The following is a 20620-nucleotide window of genomic DNA, read 5'->3' on the forward strand; positions in this document are numbered from 1 at the left end:
AATGTTAAGGAGATGTTTTGTGGTGGGTTGGGGGGAAGGTGCTGACCCTGGGGAGGGAAAGAGGGGGAGACTGATCCTAGCTGGCCCTAGACACACCTGCCTTGCACCCACCACTGGGGAACTAGATGGACCACGTGGGCAGGGTTTTCATGGAGACTGGCCTAGAACCTCTGTGGACAGGGTGCACTCAGCCAAGAGGATGGTATGGGACCACAAGTAGGGGCAGAGCAGTGTCCAGCGTGGAGAAGGGCCAGGACCAGGATTGTGGGGCGGTAAGATAGCATGGTGCCAGGGCCCAGGGAAGAACCACAATCCACTCGCCACACGTCCCTGCCTGTGGAACTAGGGTTCATCACAGGGACATGCAAGGAAAGGATCATGGCTCTACCTCGGGCCCCAGCCCTGCACTGTCACTGCCCCCTGATCCTAGCCCCTGCCCACCTCTTCTGTTCCTGAACACCACTCCCTGCCTGCCAGTGGGTCCGTGCATCTGAGCCCACCCTGCCTGTGGGGGCCCTTTGCCAGTCTCCAAGGAGACCCTGCCTGCCCATCCTCCAGTGCCCCCAGTGCTGGATGCAGGGCAGATGGGCTAGGGCAGCAGAGGCGCTGGTAGTGGCAGCTGGGCAAAGTGAGCCCCCCACTGTGGGAGCTGCTAGGAAACTGAGTCTGGCCGTTGTGCTGCCTCTACCCTGTTGCATGGCCTGGGGGTGGCAGGACTGGCTGCATATGCCATAGGTCAGGCTGCCCCCCCACACCTGTGTCAGGACCCACTGTAGACCGGATAGAATCCCTTGATGGGTCGGATCTAGTCCGCAGACTGCATTTTGTCCATCCCTGAGATAGTGGGAGAGGTCCTTTGCCAATCCTGTTAGATCATAATTAGATTTTCTTAACTGAGTTAGTTCTATACTCCTGAATTCTAATACCTGCATCTGCCGTGTCTTGGGACTAATCCAAGATGTGATGCTAGATGCTACACAAACAGTGTCTGCCCCAGAGAGTTAGTCTTCAGTCCCTAAGTGCAGCCAGAAAAGTTTAATGCCATGATTCCTGACCTCACCACAGTGGTCAGATATTCTTGCACAACCATATGTGATATCTTGGGATGTCTTAAAATCATTGAATTTTCCAAGTGCCTTTTGTTTTTTTATGGGAGTTAACATGCTTACTCTTATTTTCCTCAGCATGTCAGGGCTGTTTGAAGCAACAGAAGACTAATGTTATCTGACTCGATGCTTGTGCATCTGCACTGTTTATGGCCCCACACCTGAGCCACCCATGAAAGGTCTATTGTAGTTCTGGGGCAAGGTCCTAATTGGAGACGTTGTGGGAGAGAAGGGGGCTGCATTCTGATTGATATTACTCCTCTCCATTGACATCAGGCAGCCAAAGTAGTTCTGTTAACACAAGCCCTGTGATTCAACAGAAAACTGGCACTAGATCAGCATATATTACATCACACAGCTCGCCATTTCCTTCGGTTTTTATATACCCATGGATGGCAGTTTGTTTTGTGACAGCATTCTGTTCCCTTGACAGGTGACTCTCCAGACCTCTGTTCTGCTCTTATGCTTTATTAAACAAAAAGAAAAAAAGCTTACGACAAAATAAGGCTGTGTTATATGAGAGAACATGGTTTGTCAGAGCCTTGACTTTCTCATCTCATTGAAAGGGGAGCAGGATGTTGGAGCTTTTCCTCATTGGAGACAATTCTTGTGCACCAGCAGTTTTTGAGTTTGTCTAAAATTTACAAAACGACTTTGTTGAACTGCAATTAGAAAGCTCAGAAAAGAGTGACACTGCATCACTCATACTTAAGAATGTAGTGGAAGCCTGCATTCATGCTTTCAGCCCTTGTAAATGTGGCTAGCATAAAAGGACAGTCTGATCTTTACTGTCAAGGCAAAAGAATAACAGGGTGAAATGAGGATAAGCCATTTTGACTAAAGCAGAACTTCAGGTAATGTACTGTTAAACAGAGTGCTATTCTGGGGCAAAACTTTCCTTTCTAAATATTTTTTAAAGTTCTTTCCATGTGGAAATGCATATAAATTACTGATCTGCCACAGTTTTATAGATTTCATTTTTTTTTCCCAGGGATCATTCTGTCTTTCTTCTATTCATATTGTTTTCTACAGCTGGCAGTTGATGTGGGTTTATCCCTCCAGATTAGGTTTAACCCACTTCTGGTATACACTTTACATAATTTTAGGGAGATGTTAACTAGCCAAAGCATTGGATGCAAATATAGGGAAAATTGTGAAAATACCCAAATGGAATATGAAATTTATGAGGTAATCCTTTATCTTTTAAGTAGGACAGCAGCATCCTTCTCCTTCCTTTGTTTTATGCAATTTTTTTAGCTCCTACAGTATCAATTCATCATTTTGAACAAAGAGGAATTGACACCTTTGACAGATTTTTATTTTAAAAAGCTACAAATAATGTATATAATCCAATGCAACATGTAGTTAAAGTAACTATACTGTAGCTTCCTGTTTTCCTCCACTTGTAAAAAAAACAAAACAAAACAAAACAAAAAACCTTGTAACCAAACTTTGATTAATTGATGCTGATTAGTTTATTTTATTTTTTTGCCCAGAGAATTTAGCTGTTAAAGTATATGCATTACAGACAGTCTTCTCTCTTTTTGCCAGTGCTACTAAAAAGTTGTTTGACCAACTCATCTTATACATTGCAGTTCCGACCATGTATACCCATACGCACCTTCAAGCCTGTAAGTTAAAGCAGGAACCTTTTTAATCTCATGCCAAGTTTGCTCATGATGATACATTATCAAGTGACCTTTTTAAATCTTAACCAGCTTCTTTGAAAAACATTTTTTTTTCTGAATTTTTTTATTGATTTTTAATGTAAAATTATGCTTTGAAGTTTACAATTTATAGTCCCCTGAGAGTTAGAAAAGTGAAGGGAATGGGTCATATATCCCCTTTTTGTGAGCCCCATGAGACAATACATGCCTTTAAGGGAGCACCTTGTTATTTCGCCCCATCGAATGCCACGTTGCATTTGCAGGGGATCAAACCTAAGATGAAGAAAAGATAAGAAAATTGGCCCTAATGAAATCCAGAAGCAGCAGGCATTTTCACCATGAACTTGGAAACTCACAGTGGAGAACTGAACTTTAATTCAAACCAGTCCCAATGCCAAACTGTGAGGCTTTGAAGTCTGTAGAGGAATCAGTGGAAATCCTTTGAGCTCAACAAAGATACTGATATACTTTTTTTTTTTAACTCTTCATATGCTTGGCTGCAAACCGTTTAACATGTTACATAGAAGTATGGCACATTGGCTAGCAATTGATGACCAGGTTCAGTAAAAGCATTTAAATGAGAGTGTAATTGGGAGATGCTGACATCCTAAATTAATCGTCTAAAAATTAAACAAATGAGTGCAAATTAAATTCCTGGTCACCCTGAGGTTCAAAAATTGTTTCAAGCAGTACTATTTATGTACTGCCAAAGGGAAAATAGTAACTTGTGGTTAGGTTTTTCTACTGATTTTTGTAAAAATTATAAAATAAATGACCCCGTTTTATCTAAAAGTTTTCATAAAGCTAGAAGTGACATGACATCTGAATATTTAAGGAAATGCATGAATTTATTAAAAGTATTAGAGTCATTTCAAAAGTGGTAGCAGGAGTTAAAACAAGATAGAGCAGGTTTGTCTTGGGCTGCGCCATGACTGAGGATTAAAATCACAGACTGCATAGTTGAGATGATAAACTATTGATACATTCTGAAAAAGTTCACTTCAGCCATTAATGGACATTCCATCCAACAAAACAAATTCAGTATTTAATTGAGCGCTTGGCACCATTCCATGGTATTGTGATTGTATGGATATGCCTGTTTGAGACCGCATAACATTATAATTTAGCTAAACATTTACTGCACTAGTGTTCCATGGCTGAACTCACCACCAAGGTATTTGGGCAATATAGATTTCATAGCTTATGAGGAGTATATTTAAACTGCAATGCATAAAATGCATAGCATATTATTTAAAAAATTCCTAAAATCATCAAAATGTTAATTGGAACACATTTTTTTTGGTACGTGGTTCTGATTTATTTTCAGCTTTACTTCTACCAGTGTCTGTTGTTTCCTAACTTTACATAAAATAAGGAATAGTGTTTCTGTTTTCATAAACTCTTGGGACACTTCCAAACGTAAACCTAGGTAGGAAAATCAGAGCAAAAGGGTAGGAGAATTATCATTGACACAATGAAATAAAATTATTTTAGTATATATTTTTATAGAAGCTCAATATAAGAATGTGTATACAGTGAAGCACTAGCAGTTGCATTGTCTCTTGTTTGCCTGGGTTATGTGACAGTACTCTCCTGATGTATTAGATACTGAGGTACTGTGACTAAAATCAATTGTATATTCCATATATGCTCTATTTTAATGTCATGCACCTTTTTAATTAAAATATTTAAGCCATAAGTGGAATCAGGACTATAGAATGAAAGACTGCTGCTTGTTTTGAATTTCTTAAAGGCCCATTAACATAGCAAAAGCATTTTTAAAAGCTGTATCCGATAGGAGGTATAGAGGTTTTTCATTTTTTTTTCCTTTACTGCTAGGAATTTCCCCATGGGAACCTTGTTTCTGTGTGCAAGATTTCATGTGCTTTGCCTGCTTATTTCTTACCTGAATTCCTAACCCTATTTGACATAATAAATTACTGTGGAGATTATTGTTGCTACAAGCAGAGAGACATGACTTAAGGGGACAGATTAGCAGCAGGACAAGATGCTTTGTTATATGAAGCCAATAGTAGGAAAAGTGTTTTGAAATAAAACAGGATGACTTTCACTGTTTTCTTGCAGGCATCAATAACTTTTTAGATTTCACAGAACTGTTTACCAGAAAGAAAATTTAAATACGATTTGCCTTTGCTATGTCTGTTTTGATTGATGGGGTGGCCATGAATAGTTAATAAATTTTACATGTATTAAAATAAAGTAGAATGAAAGAATTCAAGAAATTGATTTTTTTCAGAGTACGTAATAATTGCAGTTAGCGGTTCCAGTATTTACAAATTTCAACCAATACATAACTTCAGCTTAGCTTCATTTCATTTTTAAGGACAACAGCAAAGATTTAAGAAACAAGAAACAGAGGAAAAAAGGCTCAAAAGTGTAATTACTGCTTGCATAACACTGTGCAATCAACAACACAAAAAAATAATCAGACCATAAAGACTCTGTTGCAGATCTTCTTGTTCTTTTGATAGAATCAGTGATATCACAACCACCATAAACAAAATGTATACTAAAAGAGCCTACTCCATATAAAATTACTGGTTTTACTGCCCATAACTTTTATCTGTAGCATTTTTCATAATATGCCTGTCACTGTAGTAACAAATAATCATTTCAGATTTCTTCATTATTTTTCTTTTGGGCTGTAATTTATCATGCTTAGTCTCAATAAAAAAAGAATACTTTCTTCCTTGTACTTAATTTGCCCAAAACAAAGTAGAAGCAGTATGTCTGATGCATCTGAAATGTTGCTCACAAATATTAGAAATGCATAACTCAAAAGTTAGCTTAAATGCTCATCAGTTCTATTCAAATCTTAAAATAATATTTGCATGTGAGATTTTAACCCTAAAGGCTACATTTTTAGACGGTTTCTAAGGAGTAAAAAAAAAAAAAAAAAAGGGGGGCCCGGGGGGGGGGGGATTAGGAAGTACCTCATGCTTAAACATGTAGGACAGTTAGTACAGTCCAAATGAGTGTAGTTAGTTTGAATGGTCCCATGGCCCAAGTCCTGCCCATGCAGAGTCCCCCTGAATTTGATGTAGCTTTACACAATTACCTCTGTACAGATCCTGTTGCAACATTGTCTCTTGGATATGAGAGACATGAGGCTTGAGCTAGCATTTAGACTAGAGGAACAAAACCAGGAAAGGATTCAGGTCTGGATTCCACTGCACTAAAATTCCATGTACCGATTCCACAGGTTTTTCACCCCAAAAATTGGCAGTATCATTCAATTGATTATTTTCACATTAAAACCACCTTGCCTTTTCCCAGATTTCAGGTGCATCTGAATGGGAAATATATCCACCTTCAATTTCTGATCATACTCAAAGCTTGGTACCTTAGATGTTTGGATCCGCATGTGAAACTCACCCCTTAAAATCAGTGGATAATATAGACTATGTTTGGTCAAATGTAGTGATGGCACTTGCTATAACAGATGAATGAGCAGGCTGTAGCTCAAATCTCAGGGTTGGGGAGGAGGATCGTTTGTGGACCTTATAGCTTGCTTCAAATATCAAGCAGACCTTATTTCATTTTTAAAACAATTACATATGAATGCAGTGGTAGCCATTAAAAAACTTATATTTGCCAACCATTACAATAGAATGTTCCCCTTTCAAAACATAGGAGCAACTGTGGAAATCTCAGATACTTCCATGCAATCACTTTTGGCCAATGATGACTTTTTAATGACAACCATTAAGCATCCTCTTGTGCAAATACATTTCAAACTTTAATTTTCAGCAAGCTCTTAACAGTTTATAAGGTATGTGGGCGGGGGGTGGGGTTCATACCACTAGAAGGTATCTTTTAACTTCTGTCATGTCTACTTACCATTGGTGAATACTGTTGCTGACATGAGTAAGGTTTTCATATTGGTTACCTGGCATTCACTGCTATTTCATATTGGTCCAGTTCACAAATATTTAAATGGGAAACACGGGATGTTGATCATTCATGTCTCATAAAATACAAAGACTTATCATTCACTGGTCATATCAGTCATTTAAAATTGTAGCCGTGGACATGCCGCTATATACAATTCAGTGTTGACTCTGGTTTTTGCTTCTAATGGAAGTGGGGTGATACCACAGAACAGTCAAAGATGCTAGAAATTCCAACAGTGTCATAACCTAGTTTTGAAAAAAAACTATGATGATTTTAGCAGTTTTCTTTGGGTTAGGAATTAAATAGCTCAGTAATACTTCAAAGCAGAAGGAAAACACTTTGCCACATGAATTTGCTTCGAAACTGCTGCTTAAGTTTTTGTGAATAAGGTGGTTTCTACTTAGAATGCCTGTGGGTTTCACTAAAAAGACTTTGTTCGCTTTAAAGGCATAAGGAAAAGGCCCTATTTTGTCTTTATAATAATGTGTCTGGAGGAAAAGTTTATATGGCAATAAATTCATTTTGGGGAAAAAAAAAATCTCATCTTTTTAGAATTGTGACAACAGCTAAAAGTCCTCTGCAGCCTGGTAAAGATCAGCATCACTCACTTGGTACTGTGACATATAACCACTACAGAAAATGGATTCTTATTTTTCTGACAGGGTAAAGGGAATGAAGTAGTTTCCTTTTGTATATCTTTATAACACTGTAGACTGGCCACCAGTAATAACGCAGGGGTGCATTAGATTACCATGGCAATCATATGCGATGAAATGAAACCAAAACACTTTAGTCAGACCATGCAGTACTCAATTTTTACCTTTCACCATTCTGACAGTGCAATCATTTTTGAGTCAGCTTTATGACATATCTCCAGTTTTAGCTGATATATCTTGGGATCCCATTTGGCTTAACAGACATTGTTTAAAGACCTGTGAAAATTGTACACCGCTTGACAGCTGTTCATGTTACTAACTTGGAGTATTTCCTGCCAATACACTAATACCTTTAGAAGTTCTTGGTGCTTTGAAAAGGCATTCAAGAAAATGAGTGTAGACTACACATGTGACCACTACTCTCAGGTAAATTGTGGGTTTTATCTTTCCTAAAAGATTTGTGCTGTTGCTCCCAATTCTTGTTAGATAGAGGATTTCTTTAAATTATGTACTTGGACATTGGGAAGAATCAATTCTGTCTGCTAGAGAAATGCATGCAGTGTTCAGCTATACCAAAGGAAACAATATGCAAGGAACTTGATGGTATTTCTGAGTATGATACTCAAAGGTTAGGTTTTATTTTCTTACAGTTGTAATAGATTTCTGAAAATCTTGCATGTATTCAGGTTTTAGATGTGTTGTTTCTTTAAACATTGGAAGTGTTATATGCTAGATTTAGCATATAAATAGCACAACCATTTGAGCATGTTTGAGTGCTTAGTGTTTTTGTAAGACAGAAAGGTTAGCTGGGTTTTCTGGGAACATTAATATTGATTTAACTAGTGGTTTCCTTGAGCTTCAGCAATTGCATTGCTAGGAAATGCACTTGAACAACCTCAACGCTAAATTAGCATACCTTTCTAGACATAGATAAAAAAAATTCCATTAATTTATATATACTCTTTATGCACATTATTGGAACACATGGTTTGAGAGCATGCCCCAACACACTTCTTGACATAGACAAGTTCATATATTTGGGCAGATACTCTTAGCAATAATAAACATACAATAGGGAGAAAATACATCGCAGATGTGATTGCTTTGGAAGATGGAACACAATTGCATTCTGTGTACGAACTATTTTACAAACTCAAATCTTGGAAACAAGTGTAAATTACTACAATACATAATAGCTAACATGGCTTTTATAAGTTGGAAATAAAAGCTTTAGGAACAGGGAGTAGAGAATTGCCAGCTTCTCCAATTTAAATAACTTAAAGCTTCAGAAGAGTGGAATGTCATTACCCAGCTGCCACAAGTCATATATGTAATAACATAGGGGATACTTTAATAAGTGTAGTAGTCATTGCACCACATCAGAAAAAGAGCAGAGAAAACACTACTATATGTAAGAGAATGTGAGTTTTAGTCCACCTTCATTTTTACACCATTCATTTCACTTATTAGTGACATTATAGCAGAGGACAAGTACTCAAAACAGTTTGCTAACTGAGTACCACAGTTGTATGTCTGCCCATATATTCCATGCTGAATACAGGGTAGGTGCACCAAAGTACTGAATCCCTTAATACGACCTTCATTCAAGCAAGTTTTCTGGAAGCTTTTGTGTTCGCAGGAAAGGTTGTGGGTCTGTAACGTTTCAGCTAAAGAAAATGTATTTATTTTAAAATGTTTGCACAGATATATTTTCAGTCCTACAGTGCTTGCAGTGAGGGTATCAGATGAAATTGCAGTTGTTTGTTCTCTCTTGGCCTCTCCATTGTACTTAGTTTTCATCGTGCCATCTGGAATTTGGTGTTTACACCTAAGAGTTTCTTTGGAATAGGATTTAAGGCTAGATTAAAATTTTTTGAGAAGGGAAAGATAAACCAATATGATAGTACCTTCATACGTAGAAATAGAGAGATTAGCACTTGTTGATATTTCTGTGCATCTCCTTTTTTGGCGTGGTAGCTTTATTTCCTGTTCCTTACTAATCATTTGCAAATTTAAAATGGATTGAATTGCTTTGTGCCTCTTTAAAGTTGATGAGAGAATTTTATTTTAATTTCAACAACATTAAAGCTAGCTTTGGTTTCTGTATGTATTTATAGACCTCCTGTTTTATGGTAACCGTATATTATTGCCAGCTTTCAATCACGTCGTTTATTAGTGGGTTAGTTGAGTGGTGGGTTACATAAGGATAAGACCGACATTGTGGTTTCACGCTCTCCAAACAGCCACACAGAATGCCTCATCAGGGAGTGCTTGTATTCAGTGTGACATTGCCAGCCTTTAATTATGGTTAATGAAAACTGCAGGATGGAAAAAATAAGTGCCTTTGCAGATGCTGGAGCAGTTTATGGAGATATTTAGGAGCAGCATATTACTGCAGCTAGAGAGACAAGTGCCACGCAATGAGGTCATTAAATGATGGGTTTTCCAGTTCATTCTAGTTTCTGCCAGTTGACCTATCCTTTCCCCTCTTGTCTCCATTCATCTTTTCCACCTCTGACCCAGCTACACACAAAATGAAGGCTGAGGCAACAAGAGTGTCTATCAAACCTGAAAATCTAGAAGTTATTGTATACTGCGTTATTTTCCTATTTGGACTGTCACATTATTAATGATTTAACTAATTAAGTCCTCTAAATAAGTTATGCAACAAGCTGGTATTAACTTTAAAATTGAGCTGTGTGACATAATGTTCCATTAACCTGTTCTGGTAGCTTGGTTTTAATAGTCTCATCTTGTGGTGACGGGGAAAGTAGATAGTGCTAAAAGCAAAAATACTGGATTTGATGGTAGCTTGCTCTAGATGATACTGTTTCTTTGTTCATTCAAGAGTCTGACATTATTGTATTTCCTACTGTTTAATTTTCATTGCAGAACGGTAGTGATGCCAATTGCCGATGAATTTGCCCCAGATGTTGTGCTGGTATCATCTGGTTTTGATGCCGTGGAAGGTCATCCTACACCTCTTGGAGGATATAATCTATCAGCAAAATGTAAGTTGCAGCTTTACACCAGGGGGCAGATCCAGAGCTGATGTAAATGGCTCTTGCTCCATTCACCTTAGTGGAGCAGTTACTACCACTTACACTAACTGCAGACCTGCCCACAGGTCTTTCTGTTTAATGTGTTCATTTGTACCATTTGTATTCCTGTCACTGTTCTGTGCATTTCAGTTGCTTCCTTGTGTTGGCCCGGTGGGCATCTTGCTCTCATAGAACAACATTTGTATGCAATTCTTAATTGAGAGAATGGTATTTGCTAAACAACATTAAGTTACAAGTTTCTCAGGCAGAAGTGAAGAACAAGGAAATGTCAGATGTAAACACTGGATTTAGAGATCTGCTGGGATTCAGTTTTCTTCTCCAGAGCTAAGTGAAAATAAATCAGGTTGAATATTTTTCTCGTCTTTTCAAAAGGTTATGTAGTCCAGAAAAAAACCTTTCCCCTTCAGATCCACAGTGATGTGTATTGCACAAATACAGGGCTGAATTCTTTCCTCTGTTGTCCTGTTGTCAATCTGGATTTACTTTGCTTAAGCCAAAGAAGAAAAGAATTTTTTTAGCCAAAGTCTAAAAAAATCAAAAAGAACTTTTACAGTTTTGATGCCTGTTAGGAAGGGATTATCTAGGGTGAACTTGTAGGCTTAGATTCTTTATAAACCTCCAAGCTTTCTAAAAGAATGAACTGAAATGGAAGACTTTAAAAGGCAAGGGTTTGTTTGGGGTTTTTTTAAGGACTACACAAATGCTTTACAAATGAGAATATTTTATTTACCTAGTTGTTGGATTTTCTCTAATTTTGTTTTACCTTCATAAAATGTAAAATTGACCTCAGGGAGTTTATTATGTAGTTGGTTCAGGCAGTGAGATGTGTTCCCAGGCTGTTAAATTAACCAAGTGCTTTAGTTGCAAACATGCCTGAGGGTGAGACTTATAGCAAAATAGAAAATAGGGAAGTCTGAAATGAAAGGGTTTTTATGCATTTGTTTTGAGTTGGGGAAGTTCCTTCTTTTTTCCTTTCTGGAGTCTATGTCAATAGTGGAATTAAATATACTGGGTGTCAAATGATCAAAGTCCAGGTGTTTCAAGGACTCTTATAGCATATTGTATATGTAAAGAAGCTGCTATCGAATGCTCAATGTCAAATGCCTGTAAAGCATTGTAACTGTAATTTTTCACAAACAGAAGCACAAACTGCAATCTGTTGTCCCCCCCCCCAGTCTCCTTCATGACATTCATTCTGATGCTTTTTTTTCTCCTTCATATTATAAATCAGAGCAGAAGCAGCTATCTTCCAACTTTGTTCCTGTCGTCAAGAAGTTTTTCTTTCCTTTCCATTCCTTTCTACTGTGTTAAATTCAGAACATAGCAGAACAGATTCTGACTTCAGTTATCCTGGTATAAATCTAAAGCAATGTTAATGAACGTTACAGAGCTCCTCCAGGTTTACATGCAGGGAAGCGAGATAAGAATCTGTTCTGTAGCGCATACACTTACACTGATCCAAAAGAGTCGAGCTGAAATTCTGAAACAAACGTATTAAAATAGAACCTGGCTTATATTATGTGTTTAGTCCTTGTAGATCCCTTGTGGTTTATTTTAATATGATGTAATTCCTTTTTATAATTCTTTGATCCTTTGCCAGGAGTCTGATTCCACTGACAACCTTTGCCCTTTTCTTGCATTTCCTGTTGCCCTGTTACAGGCTTTGGGTACCTGACAAAGCAGCTGATGGGATTGGCCGGAGGTCGAATTGTTCTGGCCCTTGAAGGGGGTCATGACCTGACAGCCATTTGTGATGCGTCTGAAGCATGTGTTTCTGCTTTGCTGGGAAACGAGGTATAAAGAATATTAAACGCACTATGGATAGCTTTATGTTGACAAATTCAAGGTACTACAGATTCAACAGCTTTGTTCCAGAGCTCAGCATGATGAAATTGTATTTTGCCACTATCGATTAGCAGTTTTCTAAATTTCTTAAATTTTAATTTGTCTTTCTTCCTAGTCCTTCCTTTAATGGAAGAGCATCAGATTGAAAATAACATATTTAGAAAAAAAAACCCTCTTCCCTGTTGGCAGCTTCTCAGACAATTAGAACTGAATTATAAAAGTGAAATTTGTCTTTATTGCTCATACCCTTATTGCATTTCCCTGGGCTTCGGCAGTGACAATAAATGAATTGGTTTATTTTATATTTATGGTCCGTATCTGAGACTTTCTCTCCTGTGTGCTCTCCCCCCTCAGTAGCCATTCTGTTGTTTGTTTTGATAATACTTTTCACATTTTTCAGTACCACAGATTGGTGTATTGAAAAAGCATAGCTGTTGTAGGATGTGTCGAGGAAGGCTGGTGGATTGACAACTAGATAGGAAGCATGTGAGTTTGGAGCCCCCTCTTAAGTGTCAGGAGCAAATCTAGTTTCTGGCACTCAGGAAATAGTTCTGTTTTTGGGGGTGAGTATGCAGACATATTGCTGCTTTCCTTTTCCCTTTTTCTTTTGGATAGCAGTGATAAGTATAGGAAAAAAAGGAACTGAATTCTTCCTTTCTCTCACCAATAACCTTAGAGCAATCCTGTTTCAGCCTGCTGCTACCTCAAGTCCAGTTAAGCTCACTAGTTATATGTATCTACCAAAATGAATAGTAATAAAATAATTCATAGTGGTCACATTTGACTTAACTATTTCTCTCTTGGGATACCTGATAACTAGGGAAATCAACTGTGCTGGCATCCACTCAGATTAAACAGTGTGATCTGAGTTGTAGTCCCTGACATTTTTTTTATTCTGTCAACTCATGAGATTCTCATGAGCAGAGGCGATTTCCTTCAGTCTGTCCTAGTCAAAACCCTAGATTAGAGTCAAGCGCACAATTAAGCAGCAAATCAAAAAATAACGCTTTGTGCAGCCACTTAATCACAGGCTGTGCTTAAGTCAGTGTTCTGCAGTTGTCTGTCATGTTTGTACCTGTGGTATACACTAAAGGTGTCCAGGTTCAGTTCTAACTTCTATTTTTGTTAGCTTATAGGCTTATGAATTTCAGCAACTTGTTTATATTGGCTAGCCCCAACCCAGGTCTTCGGGTGTATTCCTCCTTTTTTTGGACACCCACACTCCTCATGGTATACTAAATGTGTTTTCAGTTCATGGCCAGAATCCAAATGGCAGAATGCTGGCAGGCATGCATGGACACACAATGGACAGAACAGCATTGCATTGCTTTTCCATCTAGGAAAATTGGACTCAGTGCTAAGAAGCACATGTCTGGTCAGACTGGAGCCTTAGGAAGTAGCCACTATTAACTCAGAAGATGTCATCATAGCAACAGCTCTGAGAAGCCTTTCGAAACAAATGTTGAAGATGAGTGAAGAATTTTTAAAAAATATAGTATTTATTCCCTAGACCACAGACTGCTTGAATTAGTGTCATATAAAAATGGTTAGATATATCAAATTGGAGTGATGCTGTAAAATTGGGATATTATTACAAATTGAATGCTGTGCAAATTATTTTTGGCTGTGTCAGGGAATATGGGATTACCATGTATGCTTTGCACTGTATGACAAGGCTCTATTTGTCAACATGCATCGATTCTACCTATATAACCTCCATGCGGGATTTGGAAAATCAGCTCACCCGTGACCAATGCTGGATGAGAGCCACCACCTTCAGTAGAATCTAACTCTTTAGTCTCTATGATAGCTCTAAGCTTTTATTCTCTATGATAGCCTAGAGAATCGTACATAGCTGCTCTGGATGCAAATTGAAGTGCAGCACTCCCCCAACCCCCGGATTAAGTGATTTCTGAAACATCCAGGCAGAGAAAAATGTCCTGGACTCAAGTAAATGTTTTATGTTTCTTAGAGAAAAGCAGAAAACAATCAAGTCAGCCTCATGTTGGATAAGGTACAGAGACACTCTTCTTAGGGCCATTTCCCCCTGTTTTACAGAAGGCAAAACTGTCTGTCAGGTGAAAGGAGGGTTCAGTCAGCATCCTTTACCTTTCCTGAAGAAGAATTTGTTCTCTTGTAACCTTTCCTCAGTGAAGAGCCTTGTGATGCAAGAGGTAGACAGCTGTAGCATCAAAAATGCCAAGAGGTATAGAGTCATGTGGAGGAACTCTTGATCCATACTTCAGCTCTAGCGCTGTCCAAATTGAAAACCAAGGCGTCCAAAATAGTCTTGAACTACAAATAAGCTTTTCTTGGAGTGGAGCTGCAATTTAATGGCAAAGAACTTTCTTTTCTCTGTTTTGACAAGTCCAGAGTTTAAATATGCACGAAAGTATAGACAGCCTGTATCTGCTGACCACATTTAGCCTCCTCTGAATCCGGAACTCTTTCTCTCTAGAGATGCATGGTAACTAGGGAAACCAACTGTGCTAGCCTCCAGTCAGATTTAGCAATGTCATCTCATTTGCAGTCCGCGCCTCTTATACTATAAACTCATGAGATCCTTATCAATGGAGGTGATTTTCTTCAGTCTATCCAAAATTTTGATGAGGCCTGCTTTTTGAGTCTCTTACCTAGTGTGTGCGTCCACAGTAGTTTGTTGCTACTGTGCAGTAGTGTTGGCAGGCACTAACCGTGATGTACCACTACTGCACAGTAGTAACAAACTACTGCACAGTAGCTCATTGCTACTGCACAGTAGCATCTGAAAAACATATAGGGATGGTACTGCACAGTAACGCCAATTTAATGCTTGCTTATACAAGTACTAAATGATTGTAGTAATAATTGTGCAGTCTGTCCCTTGTGTAGACATAGCCAGTGATTCTCAACCTTTTTATGCTCAAGGTATCCTCCATTAGGCTCAAGGCACTCCTCAGAAAATGCCAGTTGTAAGTTTACTCTTGTTTTTTAACTACAGAAAAATAATAGAGCAGTTTTTCTGTTGCAGTGAACTGAGAAAAACCACAGTAGGTCAGAAGATTTTAACACTCTGAATTCCTATTTGAAATTGCTGAGTTTATTCTGTGAGTCATGTTTACACACCTAACAGTGCTAATGTTGACTGGCACCCAAGGGCACCTTTGAAAGGATCTCAAGCCACCCTGATTGAGAATCACTGCTCTAGCATTTTCAGGACAAATATTAAAGCTTGGAAGGGGAGAGGGTAAGAAAACAACCAACAAATTATAAGTGTTAGTCTTTTCCTTAGTGGTAACCTTGTTTAGAATCATCTCGTAGTGGCAACCCCCACCTTTTGTGGGGGGGTTTAAATATTCCAAATATTTTATTTTATCTATAAAACTAACGAGTGATCATTTCCACTTAGCAAAGCACATATTTGCTCATAAGTTTATAGATTGGTATAATTTAATATAGAACCTTTTTTCTCTTGATAATCAGAAAAATAGTGAGGAACTTAAAAGCTTTTAAGATTAGACCTGTTCTTGGTTTTGGTAAGTAGGTTATAAGCCTGTACAGATAGCACGACAGTGGTCTTTTACTTGTGCACATCAAAAAGCAGGAAGCACTAATATTATCAAAGTCTTTTTATAAAATCTTTTTAATGCAAAGAAGTTGGAGGGCTCTGTCCTGCGGGCCCTTTGATGAAGTTTGATATACAGTGTGTTAGACAATTTTGCATGCATGCACATGGACAGCCAGCTGTGGACAGAAGCAGGCTGCAGGGGAAATTTGCTAACTTAAGAGATATGGCAAAATTATATGGTGAAACAGTAGGAAATGAGAAAAAAATGTAGGCCCCACAAGTGTCCATATTCACCAACTGGGATTAGAATTTTAATTTTAAAAAAATGTCCATGTGGTTCCAAAGTGTAGAGCTTGGGGTTGCTCCCAAGTGTCAGGGAAATGAAAATATAGCTTTCATTGTGAGCTTTTTACGTACCAGAGTATTTATGTAAAATGATTTAGCAATGTCTGAACTTTGTTTTTAAAATACGTTTCTTTAATTACAGTTTTTTTATTTGTTTAAAACCAATCCAAATAATGTGACTCCAGTTGAAAGAATAAAGATTGCAGAAGGCAGGATATACTAAGGACCTGCCCTGTTTATGAAAACTGCATTTAACAAGCCACTACTCTCTTTATAAGTGTCTTAAGGTGGCATCTAAATATTATTAGCAGAAAGCAAGGGAGGCAGCACAACACAGCCATCTAGCATCCCCCTGCTTTCAGAACTCACACACCAAACATCCTTAACTACCCAAGGTCAGCTACCAGGCTGCCTAATTTTAAGGCCCAGGCCTTCTTGCCTTTCTCTGTGACTTAGATGCTAGCAAGCTGCTGCATCTGGAAAACATCAAATACTGCACTGGGTGTTGTGTGGTTTCTGCAATACCAGCCACTCCCCCGTTCCCCACAGTCCCAAGGAAACTAAACCACCATCACCCCCCTTGAATTTAACCTTCACCCAGAAGGCTGATCTAGCCAGAATATGCTGCTGCATACCATCCTATCAGGCTGTAGTTGAGCTGCAGGATGTTCAGCACACTTAATTGTAAGTGAGTTTCCATTTGAGGCTAGGACTGTCATCAGTGACGGCCTCATGCCTCAGCATCTTTTCTCAAAATGCTCCCTTCCTAGACAGTCTCCCAGTGTGCTGGTCCCTCTCTAAGACAAATGCGTGACTGTGTTTGAATAGAGTCTTGTGCTGCTTTCACAGAAACAATAATTGGAGACTTTTTTGCAATTAAATGGTGGATGTGTCATCACTGGAGCTTGCTGTGTGTACAGTGGCAACCTCTCCTTTTAAAACTGGTTTCTAACCTTAAAAAGCCAACTTGGGACTGGTGCTCACTTATACTCAGTGAGTAAAGCCAAAATTTAACATCCAAACTCTTGTCTGTGGCCTGATAAAGCTCTCTTTCCAAAGCTAATAGAAAATGTAAGCATAGAGTCCCAGGCAGGATACAGAAAAATGGTGCTATGATAGCTGATAAGCATATAGAAGTGGAGGTGGGAGGGAGGCCAAGCTAGCTAATTGGACCCAGCTGGTAGAAAAGCAGCCATGTCCTCCAAGATGCAATCTTGAAAATGTTTCCAACGTTATGATCAGGGACCCTGGCTGCAGTAGGAGATGTATTGATACCTGTCTGGAATGAAAGCAAACTGAGTTATCCTGCTCACAATTAGTCTACTGTGTTTACTACTAATCTGAGGAAGAATGAATACTGATAACGCAGAAGGGAGTGGAAGGGGAGGCATCACAGAGACAGAAGTATGGTCTGTAGGTGCTTTGGGAAACACCCTGAAATGGCCACTGCATGGAAAGTCCCTAAACACTTGCCATAGGAGAACCAGCATCCAGTTGGTTCATTTCGAAATAAGTGTTATAGGCCAGAGCCCTTGGGCATAAAGGAGAGGTCATCCCTGAGGAGAGTGCCAGGCTGAGGCGTAGCCCAAGCTTTGCTGCTCAAGAGAAAGGAGCCTCTGTCCCTAAGCTGGTTGGCTAGGACAGAAGTGCTATAATACTTTGCAGTAAGATAGTGGCAGTCATCCTCTTGGGAGCTTGGCACCTAACCCTGTTACCTTCACACCATAAATGCCCAGTGTGCATCTGAGCAGATGGCTCTTAGTAGCCAGCCAGGTATGACACAGGGAGTGAGTTAATGAGGTCAGATTTCTTAAGATTAGCTACAGATTGCTCCACACAGTGAGGAGCACTGGGCCAGATATCCAGGAGCTCCCAGTGTATCCTACAATGAAACAATAAAATGATCAGAGCTGGCCTGATATTACCAAAAGTGCTCATGGTAACAGACCTCTCAAATACTGCAGGTATATATTTGTCTTTCATTTCTGTGGGCTCTGGCCACAATGTCAACCAGCTGTCCTAACCTCTTGTTGAAACCAAGAATCAGCAATGCCATTAGTAGCTGGATTATGCCAGGCTCCAGACATGCAGTACAAATATTACACATTAAAGCAGGGGTGTCAGACTTAGGCTGGATGAGTAGCACGTGGCCAGTCAGTTGGCCAGATGAGACCCACATTCATAGAATCATAGAAAATTAGGGTTGGAAGGGACCTCAGGAGGTTTTCTAGTCCAACTCCCTGCTCAAAGCAGGACAGTCCCCAACTACATCATCCCACCCAAGGCTTTGTCTAGCTGGGTCTTAAAAACCTCCAAGGACGGAGATTCTACCACCCCTCTGGGTAACCTGTTCCAGGGTTTTACTACCCTCTTTGTAAGAGTTTTTCTTAATATCCAACCTAAAATTCCCTTCCTGCAACTTGAAACTATTGCTCTTCGTTCTGTCATCTGCCACCACTGAGACCAGTCTAGCCCCATCCTTTTTGGAAGTACGCTTCAGGTAGTTGAAGGCTGCTATTAAATCCCCCCTCAGTCCTCTTTTCTCCAAACTAAATATGCCCCGTTCCCTCAGCCTCTTCTCAGATGTCATGTACCCCAGTCCCCTACTCATTTTTGTTGCCCTCCACTGTACTGTCTCCAATTTGCCTACATCCTTTCTGTAAGGGGGGCCCAAAACTGGACACAAGTCTCCAGATGTGACCTCACCAGGCCCAAATAAAGGGGAATAATCACTTCTTTCAATGTGCTGGCAGCTCTTCTACTAATGTAGCACAGTATGCTATTAGCCTTCTTCGCATCAAGGGCACACTGTTGCCTCATATTCAACTTATTGTCAACTGTAACCCCCACGTCCTTTTCTGCAGACCAGTTGCTCAGCCAGTCAGCCCACCAGCCTGTACTGGTGCATGGGATTGCTCTGTCCTAAGTGCAGGACTTTTCACTTGTCCTTTTCGAACCTCATGAGATTTTTTTTTTTTTTTGGTCCAGTCCTCCAATTTATTGAGGACTGTCTGAATCCTAGCTCTACCCTCCAGCGTATCTACTACTCCCACCACCTTGGTGTCATCTGTAAACCTGCCTCCATCCCATCTTCCAGATCGTTGATAAAGTTAATGAACAAAATTAGGCCCAAACACAGACCCTTGGAGCACTGCCAACTAGACTTTGAGCCTTTGATTACTATCCTTTTAGCCCAACAATCAAGACAGTTTTCTATCCACCTCATAGTCCATTCATTCAACCTGCACTTCCGTAGCTTGCTTGCAAGAATGTTGTGGGAGACCATATCAAAAGTCTTGCTAAAGTCAAGATACATCACATCTGCTACTCTTCCCACATCCACAGAGCAGTTTATCTTATCATAGAATCTGGCAATCAGGTTGGTCAGGCATTACTTGCCCTTGGTGAATCCGTGCTGACTGTTTCTCATAGTTTCATAGTTGATAGGGTCAGAAGGGACCTGAGCAGATCATCAAGTCTGACCCCCTGCTATGGCAGGAAAGAGTACTGGGGGCATACAACCTCAGCTAGGTGATTATCCAGCCTCCTTTTGAAGACCCCCAGGGTAGAAGCAAGCACCACTTCCCTTGCAAGTTGGTTCCAGATCCTAGCTGACTGTAAAGTAGTGCATCCTGATACCTAGCCTGAATCTGCTCTCTGTCAACTTACGGCCGTTATCACTTTCTTCTCCTCTAAGTGCTTAGAAATGGATTCCTTGGGGGCCTGTTGTATGGTTTTTCCAGGGACCTCCACAGCCTCTGCCCATATGGACTGGGGGGCAGCATGAGCAGTATAGATCCCGCACTGGCTGGGGCAAGCCCCACATGCAGCTTGGGACTGTTCTGGCACATGCCACATTTGAGAAGAAGGGCAGCACAGGGAGCCAAATGATGGGGCTTCATGAGCCAAATCTCTGACACCCCTGCTTTTTAAAGAATGGAGAGAAAAAGGAGGAAAGGAACTAACCAACCTTGTGACCTGGGATAGAGATCTGCACAAAGGATAAGAAATGGACTGAAGCCCAACTTTGTCCTGTGGGACATCTCCTAACAAGGCCACAGCTGTTCATAGTGGGAGAAGAAAGCAATGTGGACAAAGTAATTTCCTGCATTGTTTTTCCTTGCAGTCACTTCTTGGTGTACAAAGTCTATTACTAGGAGATGTGCAGCTCAGCATGTCATAGCAAGGTACTTTGCACCCACTCTCCCTAATCATTGCTAGAGGTGAATGTATGGTGATGGTATTGTGCAGTGTTATAGGAATATTATTTTCTGTTCAAGTGGCAGGACACATTCAGCTGAGCTTGATTCCCTTGTGTTCATCCTAGATGCATCAGTATGATCCTTTATACAGTAACACAACAATAATCCTCTTGCCCATGTGCACCAGAGGGGAATTGATACAGGCACCCCTTCCTCCCTCCCAAGCCATGTTCTAGCCTGGTTGGGTGGTAGAGAAAAATGGGGGTAAGAAGAAA

General features: G+C 39.8%; 1 protein-coding gene across 13 annotated transcripts in view; it reads left to right on the forward strand.

Moving 5' to 3' along the window:
- Positions 1–20620, forward strand: part of HDAC4 (histone deacetylase 4) — a 423758-nt gene that overhangs the window by 384599 nt on the left and 18539 nt on the right. For all 13 annotated transcript variants that reach the window (XM_090044962.1, XM_090044959.1, XM_090044963.1 and 10 more), the window contains 2 exons: positions 10237–10355; positions 12067–12200. In XM_090044962.1, coding sequence (XP_089901088.1) covers positions 10237–10355; positions 12067–12200 — 253 coding nt within the window. The remainder of the gene's footprint in view (positions 1–10236; positions 10356–12066; positions 12201–20620) is intronic.

Source organism: Crocodylus siamensis, chromosome 4, assembly GCF_052110815.1.
Source record: "Crocodylus siamensis isolate JL-2025a chromosome 4, ASM5211081v1, whole genome shotgun sequence".
Lineage (NCBI taxonomy): Eukaryota > Metazoa > Chordata > Crocodylia > Crocodylidae > Crocodylus > Crocodylus siamensis.